The sequence below is a fragment of the Falco peregrinus genome, chromosome 8, assembly GCF_023634155.1.
Source record: "Falco peregrinus isolate bFalPer1 chromosome 8, bFalPer1.pri, whole genome shotgun sequence".
Taxonomy (NCBI): Eukaryota; Metazoa; Chordata; class Aves; order Falconiformes; family Falconidae; genus Falco; species Falco peregrinus.
The window spans coordinates 21,667,229-21,681,658 of record NC_073728.1 but is presented as its reverse complement, the minus strand read 5'-3'; the positions used below and the strand labels follow the sequence as shown (position 1 = coordinate 21,681,658).

The window sequence follows — 14,430 nt, the reverse complement described above, 5'->3', positions numbered from 1 at the left end:
AAAATGACTTAGTGGCTTGTGAGTAGAAGTAATGGAAAACTGGAGGAAAACTGTACCAATGATCAGCAGAAGAGAACGTAATGAAAATATTCTGGGTTTTTTTTTCCCCTTTGAATGTACAACAATTAAGGAATTACCTATTTATGAATCACCTTAAAATAACAGGCTGCTCTATCCACTACAGCACGCAGAAGAAAAATCTAAAAAAGCAAAGTCACAACGGCATGTGAGATGGAGAAGTTCAAATGTAATAGTAGATCTATTAACTGCCTTTTAGCTATGGTGGAGGGGCAGAACATCAAGGAGGAAAATAGATTATTGAAAGCTTAGAAATTGGAAAAGGAAAGAAGATTCTTCATAGAATGCATTCTAAAACTTTTGCCCTTGCTAACATACTTATAAGCTGTCTTTCAAAATTTTATATACTGTGGGTTCCCCTGTGGCATTTGGCTGTTCTTTAGGGGGAGTTAATGTGGGGCAGCTATATGAAATGCAGTAGATAAGTCTATAATAATTTTGAAGAAACAAAAATATTTAGTAATCACCAGTTGCCATCTATGTTTATTTTGTTAGCCCTGTCAAATGTCACAATACCTGAAGCTGAGCAAAACTATGGTCTTCTATATTTCAAGTGATTAATAACTTCTGGCCTGAAATTTTGGTAACTGATTTGATGTTTGAGAGTTAATGTTGATCAAGTATCAAATGGTTTTGGTTATATGGTTCAAAGTGGCAGTTTCCCAGTTATTAGCAGCTTTGAAGATGCCAAGGCCAGGTGTGTCTCATTCTTCTCTGGGATGTTTTCTTACAGACTAGGTAGTTAATGTTCCTGCCTCTAAGTAGGCTTCTTCATAGGAATCAAGCAGAAAAGGTCTACCAACCTCGTTTCAGTTTTTAAGAGAACAAAAGAACTTCAATGTTTGCATGAATAAGGTTTTAAACAAATTTACTGTAGACCGTAAAGAGATCAGAGTTTATTGGTTTGGGTCATGCTGGGTCAGCATACTACTGCTGGTCACCATTTAGAAGTTTGTTTCTGTAATGGGGAACAGACAGTTGTGAAACCTTGCATTCATCAGGAAGAATCAAACTTGAAGAAGTTGGGGGCGGGGGGGAGGGCGGGGAGGGAAGAAAAAAGGAAGAAAAGTAAAAAGAATCTAAGCATCAAATACTTTGGGAAGGGCAGGTATGTTCAGGTTACCTTGTCAGATACTGGGATGAGACTATGGTAGCTTGGCAGCTTCCCCCTTCTTATTAGCCAGCTGGATTACAGCAGCATTCCATCCAAGGAAGTACTTCTTACAACCACACATCTAGCTTCTCTGCCAGCTCACATTTAGTTTTGAAAGCAATTAACTGCAAGGAACTTGATTGCATCCAGCCAGTAATTTCCTTTGGACTCAGAGATAATAACAGAAACAGAAACAGAAATAATCCTCTGATGCTATACACAATGTAATTTAATGCAATTCTTCTAGCCTTCCTCTATATGAATATTAGGCAAATGAGTTTAAAACTTTTTTCCTTTTTTTTTTTTTTTTTAATTGCAAAGCTACCATTGCCTCCAAAAGTGATCCTTGGTCTGATTATAGTGTATATATTTTTACTGGAGGTTACGCAGATTTTCGTTATAGCTGCAGCATTCATATTTTAATTAAAGCTGTGTCAGTGTTTCTATTATGACCTTGCTTCAACAAATTACTCCAGGCTGAAACTTGATGTAGAGGAGCAAAATTCACTCTTTGCAATGCCCAGGAAATAGGCTGAGTTTCTCTGTGTGGCAGTAGCACATTCTTCACTCTCTTTTCTTTCTCATTGTGTTGAGTATTTTTCTTGTAAATCTTGGTTTGGGTGTGATTCATTTTGAAATTGGCAATAATGTAAGGAAGAACAAGTACAGAAATAGTTTTTCCTATGTGAGTCCTAGAAAAAAACCCAGTAAATGTAAATACTTAACTGCACCAAGAGGCCAAAGTAAAAGCATTCATAAAAGAATGTTAGGGGTGGAGGTAGAGGGAGGAGAGAGAGAGAAGAGACATCAGCGGGAAGCTTCCCAATGAACATAAAAATTTATGGTCTGCTTTCATCCTCTGGTTGGACCTGCCAGCAAAGGTGACTTTTTGGTCTAGAAGTCTATGTGGTCCATCTAGCTTTTCCTTCCCCATCATCAGCTTGATAGCAGGGTCATATGACCGTATAGCTATTTACAATGCATTTCTATTACTGTGACTGCTGTCTAGTAAAAAAGAGGTTATTTTCTTTCAAACTGTCTCATCCCCACAAGTCGAACAAATGAATGCTTCCCACCCTCTTCATGAAATTGTTCTCCTGAGGGAGAAATGCTTCTCACCTTTTGCTCCTCCTCCAAAATCCAAGAAAACTCTGTCTCTCCCAGCTATTCCTGCCTGATAAAAAGGCAAAGGGAGGGTGGTTGGGAGGATAGAACCTTCTTCAACAGACAGTGCTCATCACTGGAGTGCTGGAATAATTCTAATGCTGTTTTCAGATTTTATAAACTTAGGTACCTTGAGTGACTACCCCTTTATGCCACTTCTGTCAGTGAAGAGACTACATCCTCCAGGGGATGATTCAGAACATTGCTGGAACCTTAAGGCAAATAATATCTTTGATTTTCCTTTTGCTTAGAGTTTGTACATTTTTTATGTCATCAGAAAGGAAGAGTAGTTGAAAAAATGGCTGATAATTCTACTTTTTATGCAAAAAAATACCAACATTTATTTCCCGAATTAAAAGCATTTTCTTCTGCTTTTAAAGAATTTTTTTAAATATATTTTAAAAGCAGATTGTATTTCTGATGTAAAATTGTGGAAATAATTAAAGGTTACTGCCTGTATTCTTCCTTCCCACTCTATCAATGTATCTGTAGGACATAGGGTCAGTAGAAGACTGATGAGGCCAGCAGGAGATTTGAAGCTAATGTGATGTTATGCTCCTAATATCCTCTTCCTAATCATGTACTTAGGAAAATGAGTTAAGCACAAGGAGATATATGCACAGAGGTATATATGTTTCACTTACATTTAACTAAAACCAGTACCATACTTTATTTACATAGTGTTAAAAAAAACCACAACCTTTTCCAATAAAAAACCCGATTTGTTTATCACTTAAAGAGAACAAACAGCAGAAGTTTAATACAGTCAGATAACAGATTAGTTTATAAAGACATTCTGCAGTTAGAGATGCTTAAGTTTGAATGTGCCCTCTTCCCCTTCCTCCCTGCACCTCTGGTAGATACATCCGTAGTTGAAGCTTGTTGCAATGTAATATTGTGGCTGTGATGGTTTGCTTGAGGAAGAAAAAGCTTCACAGATGAGTTATGTTGGCTATAATGCCTAGCCATTGTTTTGTTAGTTACATCTCCATGAAGTAAAGCAACTGATAAAATATTTGCTTCATTTGTAGACTGAGGGGTGCTCCCATCTCTTATATTATTTACAACAGCATTTTTCTCTGCAGTGAAGTAAGAGGTTGACTGGTTTGAAATGGAAACAATTAGAAAAAACAGTAGTACATCAGGCTGCTCACATGCATTCCTACTCCTTTGAGGATCTGGCTTGTCAGCAAAGTATAATGTTCTTGAATATAGTGACTGCTTAAAAAAAAAAGGCAAAAAGAACTCACAACTCTACCACCTACACAAAGATCTGAAAATGGAAAATTTAATTTAATGGAACTTTAAACAAATCTACACAATCACCATGTTGCTCACTGGAAATAATACCCACTGTAACAATTTTTCTTTCATAGCTTCCTGTTTATGCTCTCCTTTAATTTCTTCATATGTATAACATCAAGCAGATTATCTTCTCTGGGAATGTAGGATATAAAATGTAAGTGAGACTGCCAGTGAAACCTGCTATGTTCCCACTATTTTATTTCATAACTGACAAAACAGTTTGCGGTTTTATTTAGTTACAATTCAAATAAACCATTACAGAATAGTTTTCCAGGACTCATTGAGAAGACAAAAGTAAATAAGGGAAATGAATAAAAACAGACATAAAAAAATCAGAAACATTAAATGTGTTTCACAAATATCAGTGAAGCTGTACTCTTAGCTAACACTCTTCCTTCCTCTTTGTTAGAGGGTTGCCATGCAGTAATTCTTCTGATGATATAATATATAATGGCTCTTGGATATGACAGCATTCTTTTTACTGAATGAAAGCTGACTGGCTTCAAGTGTAGAGATGTACATAAAGAGAAAAAAAGCAAAAGCCTCAATGCTCATTTTTGAAACAGGATTCCATGACTATATGAAGATATGATTAAAGAAAAAAAGACCTGCTACATCTTCATGTTAACCTTCATCACTATAGATAAACAGTGTTTCCTGCCAAGTCACAGTACCATTCTGTTAGTGCTTGATATAATATTAGCATTGTTTTGGTATGTGTGATCATGTGATTCCTACTTTCTACATGGCAACCAATACAGAAACAGTCTGTCAAGGACTGTCATTGAGGCTCAATGCTGAGTGTTACCCAGCAGGATGCAGACTGTATCTCGGTGGGTGTCCTTCTACTATGCTTTGATTATATTTGTTGTAAAGAAAAGCCCAGTTGTGCTTACAGCATTCATATTTCACCCCCTTGGCAGAAGACATACTACAGTCTCTTGATTTGTCCCTGTTTCAACTAGATGTGTTGTTTAAAAACATATACACAGCATTTTCAAAGATTCTTTCAGTGTAATCTGATTATAAAGGGGTTATGTGACAGTTTGTCTCTGCCGTGTGGCTTAAATTTCTGAGGACAAGCTGAGTGAACATCCATACAATTTAGAGTCTGATGGCAGCTGTGGTTCAAAAATGTTGTTTTGGGCCAGATCTAGGGTCATCTGAGGTGGCACTTTGGCATACACCAAGGTAACAGAAGTATTTTATACTACTTGTTGCTTCTTGTAAGTTCGTTAGATGACAATACTATAGGTTGAGTATGTGGGGGGAAAGATTTAATTAAACAGAGTGGTAGTTTATTCACTTAGAGCGAGAAGGGAAGGGAAGAGAGGGATAATTCTTTTATACTGTGTGAGTGGAGAGTAGTAAGTCTACAGATAAATCTTCTAATCTGAGCACTGATAAATAGATAGGGTTATATATTGTGAAAGAGAAAATAGATATTACACTGGACAGCAAGCTGACCCATTGCTTTTATAAGAGATATTTCAAGCAAAAATATGTATTTCAAGGAGTGTGTCTATGTTTTCCGCATGACAAAAACACTCACCCATGACTTCCCGTTGCCTCTTAGTGTCTGCTGTCTTTGATACAGTTTTATAACACTCGTGCTCTACTAACAAACTTCTAGGCATGAACGAATACATACTAGAAGACCTTACCATGTGGATGAAGCTGATAAATACTCTCTAGATGACGATCTGGTAAATCTAGAAGTTCTAGATGAGGTACTGTACTGTCTGAGTAGCAGTTTCTGACAATTGTGCCTCACTTTATGCCTGTTTCTGCTTTTTAGGCTTCTTTTAACAGAATAAGAAGAGTTCCTTCTTGCAAGCTTTTGTCTCACCACGGCAAAGGAATTGTCACGTGACTGATTTGCTATCATCACTTCATTAATATTCTATATAGTGACATAAAAGCAGTAGCAGTGAATCCTATTATGCTGAAGAATTTAATTATGAGTGATGCTAGTTTAAATTATTTTGTGAGTTTCTTAAAATGTGAAGTTTAGTCATGAGGATGTAGATTTAAGTGATTTTTCCTAAAATTGATGAATGTATATGGAGTAATACAGTATCTACAGCTTCTTGATAAAAAGTGATAAAACAATATCAGTTGCATATTTCACTATATCACCTATATGCAGAATATCTATAAATTTTTGTTTTGATGATCCTTAAATTGCATGCCAGCAAGAAAAAACCATCCTACTAAATTGTGCTAGTGTCCTGTTTAAAACAGTCTCTTACAACCACTTAAAATTTAATCCTTGAAAAATTATTATCCTTGTTTCATGGTCAAATAAAAAATTAAATGGAAATGTACTATGAAGTGCAAAAATAATGTGCATGGCCATTTTCTCTTCAGAAGGTTTCTCTTCAACCTGCTTCTTAGGCTGGTATAAAAATATGTACCAGTCTGGGAATAGGAGTTGCCATTTAACAGTTCTATGGCATTAGCAAGGATTTTGAAAATATTTGTTTGGTTTTATGGTGTTGGCATTTGAAAAATAATTAGTAACACTTATAATAAGTATTTCTTAATCAGTATTCTCAGTATATTTACAAAAATCTTCCTAACTGGGAAAATACCATTTAACTATCAAACTTTTTGTAATCTTCTCAGGATACAATTATTCATCAGCTGCAGAAACGCTATGCTGACTTACAAATTTATACTTATGTTGGAGACATTTTAATAGCCTTAAACCCCTTCCAGAATCTCAGCATTTATTCTCCCCAGGTAAGAGATTCCAAGCTGTGGACAGTACACTCAGATTTTATATTACCACCACTGGCTAAAATACTTAAGTGATGTTGAAACCTGAGAGCACAGACTAAAGCCCAGCCTTTTCTTCTTCCAGAAATTTGTGGCTATAAATATTTTCCTTTTTTTTTTCTTTTTTTTTTTTTTTAATTTGGTCTCATCATTTGATTTCATTCCTTTCTGCTTTGTGGCACAAATTCCACGTGAGGGATGAAGGTTACCCCAGCCACAGCTGTGCATCTTGTCTGGCATTTAGTGCTTTTTTCTGGGAAAAAGGAGATGGTTATATGAACCTCCTTATGCTGCGGCTGTTGCTTCCTGAAGAATTGCTCTAACTATTGGGTAATTACATGTCCTGTGCCATCAGCTGCTGCTTAAAAGGAACAAGTGAATCAAACGCTGTAAAGATAGAGGCAGCATAATTCCCTACAAGTACAAAGAGGTGGAGGCATAAATCTTAGTATCCATGGATGCCTAAATTGGTAGGCAAATTGCAGGTAGAGGGGCCAGATTTCAGATTCACTGTTATCTTTTAAGGTTTTTTTTCTATAGGTTGGGTATTTCCTTGGTTGAATGTTTGTGTTTGAAATTCAGTTCCTTGTGATACAGTTCTCTTTAGTGTCTAGTGTGGGAAATGTTGGAGTGCATTTTAGTTGTTGGAATTTGTAATCTGGAAGTTGGACCGAGCAAAGAATTAACACATTTCTTCCAGGCGATTCAGTGGAAATTCTGTGGTAAAACAGGCAACTACCTTCTGTTGAACAGGCAGAAGATAGTCACTATCCTCTTTTCAGTTCTTAATTCTATAGCTAAGTTTTGTATTTTTACTATGTGTGTTCTTTTTTAAATGTAGTTCTCCAAGCTTTACCATGGTGTGAAGCGTTCATCAAACCCCCCCCACATATTTGCCTCTGCGGATGCTGCCTACCAAAGTATGGTTACATTCAGCAAAGATCAGGTAAGAATCTGTTCTTTTGTTTGAGATCTCATATTAATCATACTGCTGCTATGCTACATTAATATGCTACATATTAATCATATGCTGCTATGTACAGCTAATGTTCTGTTATATTGTACTTCAGGAATTTTTTTCTGTAAGCCTTTTTTTCCTGCATCAGGAAAACCAGAGTAGAAATCTAGTCACGTTTGGGAATTCTGAAGAGAACACAGTGGCATAAAAGAGACTAAAAGTTCAGATAAGATGGTAGGGTTACCTGACCAATGTGGTTTCCTGGACACCCATGAAGTCCTAGCAGTTGACACCAGCTGCAGATTGTTGCTGCACACTTTTGATTCCAGCTTGTCTTGCACTAGGTATTGTAATAATTTACACCTGTGTAAGATAGGAGGGTCTCAGTGCCATAGCAGATTAACAGAGTTTGAATGACTTTTCATTGCATGAAGACTTTATCGAGCAGTGGATAATCGATTCCTTTAACTACAAGTCACAAAAAATAGGAACAATTAATTAATTTTTTTAGTAAAATATATTAAGGATAGGTCTAATATAAATGTAATAAGAACACAAATCCAATTATATAGCAATGTTTTTAATGAGAATGAAATACCATGCTGTAGAAGCTAGATTTCTTTTTATTGCATTATCAAGATTGTAACTTTGTAGTCTTTCTAATTTTACATGTGGTACGTATATGAATGTTGAGGGCTAATAATTATTTTTATTTATAAAATCCTCCTGATTTTACCCAGCACATCACACAATAATTCATAGAAAATGCTTTTTTAAAATCAAAAAGCAGAATAAAATAATAAAAAAACTGCAATTAGAAAACATCAAGCAAAGACAACAAATAAAAGGGACACTGAAGGTGAAGAAAAAAGTTCTACTGAGTATGTGGAAGTACAGTGACCTGAGATGGCTAGTACTTTTTTAATGACTTATATGCTCTTTGATTGGAGGCATTAAAGAAAACAAGTATTCTTGTAGAATAAGTTATGTGAGACCTTAGCTGGGGAAAAAAATAGTTTTGACAAAAGCCTGTCAGGCTAACCTTGTACATCTTTAATACTGTGACTTTTATACCTGTTTAAGAAGTAATTTGCATTTAGATCTAAATCAGTTTCTTATTTTCTGTTTGCAAAGGATTACAGGCGCATGTCTGTTTGTATTACCTGGCTAACGTTATGTTGGTTCTTCAGGTAAAGGTGCATTAGATAAATACTGTAACCAGATTAAAAATTGATTCTATTTTATCCATTGAGCTTTCCCATGTATTTTCCTGTGAAGCCTGAAAATTGACTCCAGGTCTAAATACTCGTGAAGCTAAGGTCAAGCTCTGGCCAAGTCTACAAGAGTTTTAGGAGTTCTAGAAGAATTTGTGGATTTTAACTGTATAAACTATTGCACACAACTTCTTTCTTTGCACACAAAGACCACTAAGTTAGTTATCATAACCCTGTAAATCCATCGAGTTATCTGTTTCCAAGAAGAACAAAAATACCCAACAATAAGGAAATAAATGAGATGCAAATATCATATTATACACATTATATAGAGTCAATCTGTGCACCTGCTATCAGATGCCACAAGACAGCACCAAAGAAATGCTACATCTTTCAGACCTTTTCACAAAGCTCAGTTCTATATGAGTGTCATTGCATCAAGTATTTTAGGACCTTGTATCTTCTCCCAGCCAAGAATCTTGTAGGTTCACAGTGTGGTGCAAATAATTTTCAGGTGTTTGCATAAAACCACATGAATCTATCCAACTGCTCAGTGTTAACATTTTAATTATATGTCGTTGATACTGTACCTGAAGTAGACTAATGTACTGGTGATCTGTAGACAATGTGAAAAAATGGGAAAATAATAAACGCTGTTAGAATTCTTACTTGCTATGACCTTAAGTGTTCACGCTTGAGTGTTCAGGTGTGAACTGGCCTTCAAGGTGTACTGACTTTCTGCTTCTTGTCCATGAAGCCTAACAGCAGAGAGAATACCAAGTGATTTAGACTATTCTAGCTAATCCCTGAGTCTGGAAGCCATTCGGAAAGCCTATAAAATACCATGTGTTAAGGACTGCTGACTCGGAAAGAAGATGGATACGTTCTCCCAGAATTATCCAATGAACAGATGCATATTTTTCTGAAATGTTTAGATGCTAGTTTTCTGTTCCAGCTTCAGTATCAGCATCACCTACAGAGTAACCTCTCTATGCAGCAGCAATTATTTAAGATTATTTTTAAAGTCACGAGCAGACTTTTGGTCAGTGTATTGAATACAGCTTTACCCTGTGTTTCATGTTAATTCATATGAAGTCAATGCAGTGAGCTTAGATGCACTGTTGAATTATGTCACGTCAACTGAATTATGGCAGGTTTTGGAGTTTTAAGCATTTTAAACAAGCTGCATATGTGCATAGCATGTGTTAGCCTGTAGACATGGTCACTTGTTTATGTGTCTTAGCCCTTAGAAATTCAATCACTGCTTCACACATATGCACATTGCTATCAGGCATTATAAGACTCATTTTAGTAATCCAGGGAATAAATTATTACACTGAGCCTTTGCTTATCTTTCCTTTCAGAATGGAGTTGAGGGAGTTGACCCTTGAAGTATTTTTTAGACTTGGTACTAAGCATTAAATAACAGATAAGAGTATATAGCTGAAATTGACCATGTGGTGAGCTGTGAACTTTAACTGTTTTGGCTTGTGTGTTCAGTGCATTATCATCAGTGGGGAAAGTGGTGCCGGAAAGACAGAAAGTGCCCATCTGATCGTCCAACATTTGACCTTCTTGGGAAAGGTATTTCTTAGTCTATCATGTAAAACTATGAACAAATCCTCCCAACCCAACCCCCAATTACCACTTTATTTAATTTTCAATACTTAAAGCTGTTCATGTGAATTGTCTTGCTTGAGTTAGAGATGGAGTAATCATGTATGTGAGAGTATTGAATGAAGATAATAAGATTATGACCAACACCAAGCCATTCAGTATTTTTTTAAAGAGAAAGTGCCAGATCCTGAGTGTTCAGTGCCTGTAGTTATCTACAGTGTTTATCACATATACTGTTGTTCTTTTGTACAATAACGAATGAAGATCTTGCCATGGCTATAATTTTAGAAGCTCTTATACATCATATGTTGTAAGTGATGCTGTTGTGCAAAGTGATGGGAAAATCAAGTGTGTAAGGTTAACCTTAAGTAGATAGGTTTAGTTTTTGATGTTTTGGTACTCCGATTATATGACACCTCAGAGGCAGAACAATTGCAGGGAAAGAATAATCTGTTTTTTCCTACCTGTGGGAGAATTCCTCATCAATTTGTTGGTCCTGGTTTTGAATAAGTAGAAAGGTTAACACAGTATCTTAGTCCATACAAGCATGAGAAAGGGATGCTATGCTTCTGAAGCAAGAATTGGATTGTGGGTAAGCATTATATACTTTTAATGATCCTTCTGATCTTTTATCTGTTTCATCAAGGCAAATAACCGTGCTTTGCGTGAGAAAATTCTTCAGGTGAATCCTCTGGTTGAAGCATTTGGGAATGCCTGCACTGCCATCAATGACAACTCAAGTCGCTTTGGAAAATATCTGGAAATGATGTTTACACCCACAGGAGCCGTAATGGGGGCAAAGATTTCTGAATATCTACTTGAAAAATCACGGGTCATAAAACAAGCTGTGTAGGTATATTAATTGTCTGTCCTTTCACATTTATATAAAGTTTAAATTCAGTTCTCCAAAATTCTTTATTTTTAAATGCTTTTGTGTCTTCTGCTAAAGCTGTGATCACTGATACAGTACTATGATAGCAAGAATAGTCAGTTTGGTTCGTTTGGAGCGGAAGCCAGAGCTGCTTCATTCTTTGGAGAAATATTGTGGTTGGCTGGGTTTTCTGTGTTTGCAGTTGCTGATCCTACACCATTAAAACAAGTGGGAGATTTGCTACCTACTTCAGTGAGCTTATGATAAGAACTTCTACTTTTACATTGTACAAGATGACACACGAATAAGCATATGTGCTTTAAATAGATATGTTTTTTTCCAGGGGAGAGAAAAATTTCCATATATTTTATTATATTTATGCTGGCCTTTATCATCAGAAGAAACTTTCTGAATATAGACTTCCTGATAAAAAGCCTCCTAGGTAACTATCGCTTGCTTGTTTTAACTGCTTGTTGTAATTAGCTATTGATCAGCTCTTGCTTTCAGTATGATGCCTTAAAATCTCTTAATCCTTCTCCATCCCTTAAGGATCTTTTTTAATTCGCCCAAGCAAAGAAGAGGATGGACAATAAGGCATTATATTATTTGTATTTGTTTGAGAACTTGAACTGTTTAAAAAGAGGAGGAAAAATCAAGCTTGATACTCTGTCATACTTTCAAATCCAGACAATCACCTTATGATTTCTTACTGTAATGCTTCAGTAAGAACCCAGAAGGTGCTTTGGAGTTGTGTTTAAGTGTTTATACTTTGGGTGCGTCTGATCTGTATTGGGTATGGGGATGTGTTTGAAATGTTGTTAACGCTAAAACAGATCTTAAAAAAGAATAAGCAAAGTTAGCACAACAGAAGCAAAAACTTCTTATGAATTAGCACCAAATTATATAATTGGAAGATATTGAAATAAATGTTCTTTCTAGTTACTGAGGTACTTGCACTGAAATCACTGAAGGTTGTACTGGCATATCTGCTAGTATGGTGCTTTCTTTCTCCCACTCTATTTAGATACATAGATAATGAAACTGGAAGAGTAATGCATGATATTGTTACTAAAGATTCCTATGGAAGACAATTTGAAGCGATTCAGCATTGCTTTAGAATTATAGGATTCACTGATGAGGTAAGAGATCCAGCTGTTAAACCATTGACCTTTATAAAAAACACCTCCAGTGCTGCCTGTGCTCAGGCTGCCATATGGTTTTGTGGGTACACACATGTGCCACAGAATCTCTCTTATGACAGAAGTGAACTGTGAAAGCATAACCACACACTTGGAAGCCGAGACCAGCCTGAGGTCTCAGCTGGTACTCAGGCAAGTCCACTCACAATTATGTATCACACTCTTTTCTGTGTCAGTAGGAGCTTGCTTGAATTTGTAGAACTTGGTCTTAGAGCAAGCTACAAGCTTTAATAGCCATTCCAGTGCCTACCTTTTTCTTTCATAGCCTAAATATGATCTACATACCTAATTAGATTCTTTAAAATTGCTTCTTGTCATCTTTTACAGGAAGTGTACTCAGTGTACAGAATTCTGACTGGAATCTTAAATACTGGAAATATTGAGTTTGCTGCCATTTCTTCTCAACACCAAACAGATAAAAGTGAGGTTCCCAATCCAGAAGCCTTAGATAATGGTAAATACATTTTAACGTTGTCAGTTCGGTAAATGCGATTTGACTGTATTTGTGGGAATCTCTAACTCGTGGTAACAGTTGAGCAATGCTGGTGATTTCCACTGCATAATCACAGTCATGTATCTTTTTTCCACTGTCTTTTAGCTGCTGCACTACTAAGTATTGGGTCAGAAGAACTTCAAGAGGCCCTAACCTCCCACTGTGTTGTAACACGAGGGGAGACTATTATCCGAACAAACACTGTGGACAAAGCAGCTGACGTGCGAGATGCCATGTCTAAAGCACTTTATGGCCGGCTCTTCAGCTGGATCGTAAATCGTATTAATACGCTGCTCCAGCCAGATAAAAATATATGGCAAGTTACACATCACTGAATCGTGTGTACTTACTGTGCATGTGTCTTTGAGTTCATCCGTTTGTATATTTTTGTATATTTTCGATTTACCAGAAAGGGTGCTGGGTTTATTTTGGCTAAGGCTTCAAAATGGCTTTCATGCTGTGACACTGAATTCTGTTTCCAGGACATTAACCCCAGCATTTTCAAAAAGCTGTGTGGAATTTAGCTACTGAAGTCAATGGAAATTGGGTGGTTAAACTGCTGTGCAGTTCTTTAAAAAGATGCGTCCTATGTAGTGAACATTAAAATCATACTGAAGGCTGGTAAATAATTAGAGTACACTGAAAAACTGTAGTATGTATTCACAGTCCTTTACAGTCCTTCTGCTTTTGTAAGTTAGTAATAAATACAGATCTTGGATTATTATTGTGCTGCTACTTGAGATGTAAGTGATGATTTTTTAATTTTTCCTAATTACAGAAGTGTTCACATTGTGCATCCTTATAATTTCATTGCCTGGTACTGATCTGGCTGCTTTGGACTTTTCGAGCAGATGCAGATATTTTTAGAAACAAGAAAACCCCTTAGGTGATAGGAAAATGCCTCTGATCCGAGATCTGTACTTGGCACTTCACTATATTATACAGACACATCCTCACCCATACTTGCAGTTCTAGTGGTGACTGTAGTATGACTATACTTGAGCTAGCACATGGGCTTTTCACAGTCCAGCTTGCAGCAGCAACAGACTTGGTAATTGTTGTTCTGACTGAGTATAGCAAAAACATAATGTTAAAGCTTGACCCCTTTTGTCCACCTGGAAGAGCAGCCAATAGATTTTATTTGGAGTCTGCCTATTGAAACCACTTGTTTTAATATGGCTGCTAAGTGTCTTGTTACTATGTACCTATGATTCTCCTGCCTTCTTCATGGAAATTTGCAAGAAGCAAGTGGGAAACAAAAGTGTTAATGATGATGAACAAATGCACAAGTTGCCTTAGCTTCAAACACACTTTTTCTCCTCTCTTTTTTTTGCAACAGATTGGATCAATTATGCAATCTTACTTACCATTTTAACTTGATGTTGCCCATGATGAATTTTGTTTGTATTTCATATGCAGCAATGCTGAAAATGGGATGAATGTTGGGATACTAGACATATTCGGATTTGAGAACTTCGCAAGAAATTCCTTTGAACAGCTGTGCATAAATATTGCTAATGAACAGATCCAGTTTTATTTCAATCAACATATCTTTGCACTTGAGCAGGTAACTTCAACTCTGATGAGCTCTAGTTGA

General features: G+C 36.4%; 1 protein-coding gene across 11 annotated transcripts in view; it reads left to right on the top strand.

The window, feature by feature from the left end:
- MYO3B (myosin IIIB) overlaps positions 1–14,430 on the top strand; it is a 207,619-nt gene that overhangs the window by 94,493 nt on the left and 98,696 nt on the right. For 10 of the 11 annotated variants that reach the window (XR_003554319.2, XR_008748564.1, XR_008748563.1 and 7 more), the window contains 10 exons: positions 5,334–5,430; positions 6,329–6,445; positions 7,323–7,427; positions 10,154–10,237; positions 10,917–11,119; positions 11,485–11,583; positions 12,166–12,280; positions 12,668–12,794; positions 12,939–13,149; positions 14,253–14,400. Coding sequence is in view for 7 of the 11 variants with exons in the window: in XM_027786370.2 (XP_027642171.2) it covers positions 5,334–5,430; positions 6,329–6,445; positions 7,323–7,427; positions 10,154–10,237; positions 10,917–11,119; positions 11,485–11,583; positions 12,166–12,280; positions 12,668–12,794; positions 12,939–13,149; positions 14,253–14,400 (1,306 nt within the window). In the remaining 4 variants the exon portion in view is untranslated. Of the gene's footprint in view, positions 1–5,333; positions 5,431–6,328; positions 6,446–7,322; positions 7,428–10,153; positions 10,238–10,916; positions 11,124–11,484; positions 11,584–12,165; positions 12,281–12,667; positions 12,795–12,938; positions 13,150–14,252; positions 14,401–14,430 lie in introns of those variants that run through there. The other variant, XR_008748565.1, reaches the window with a different exon arrangement.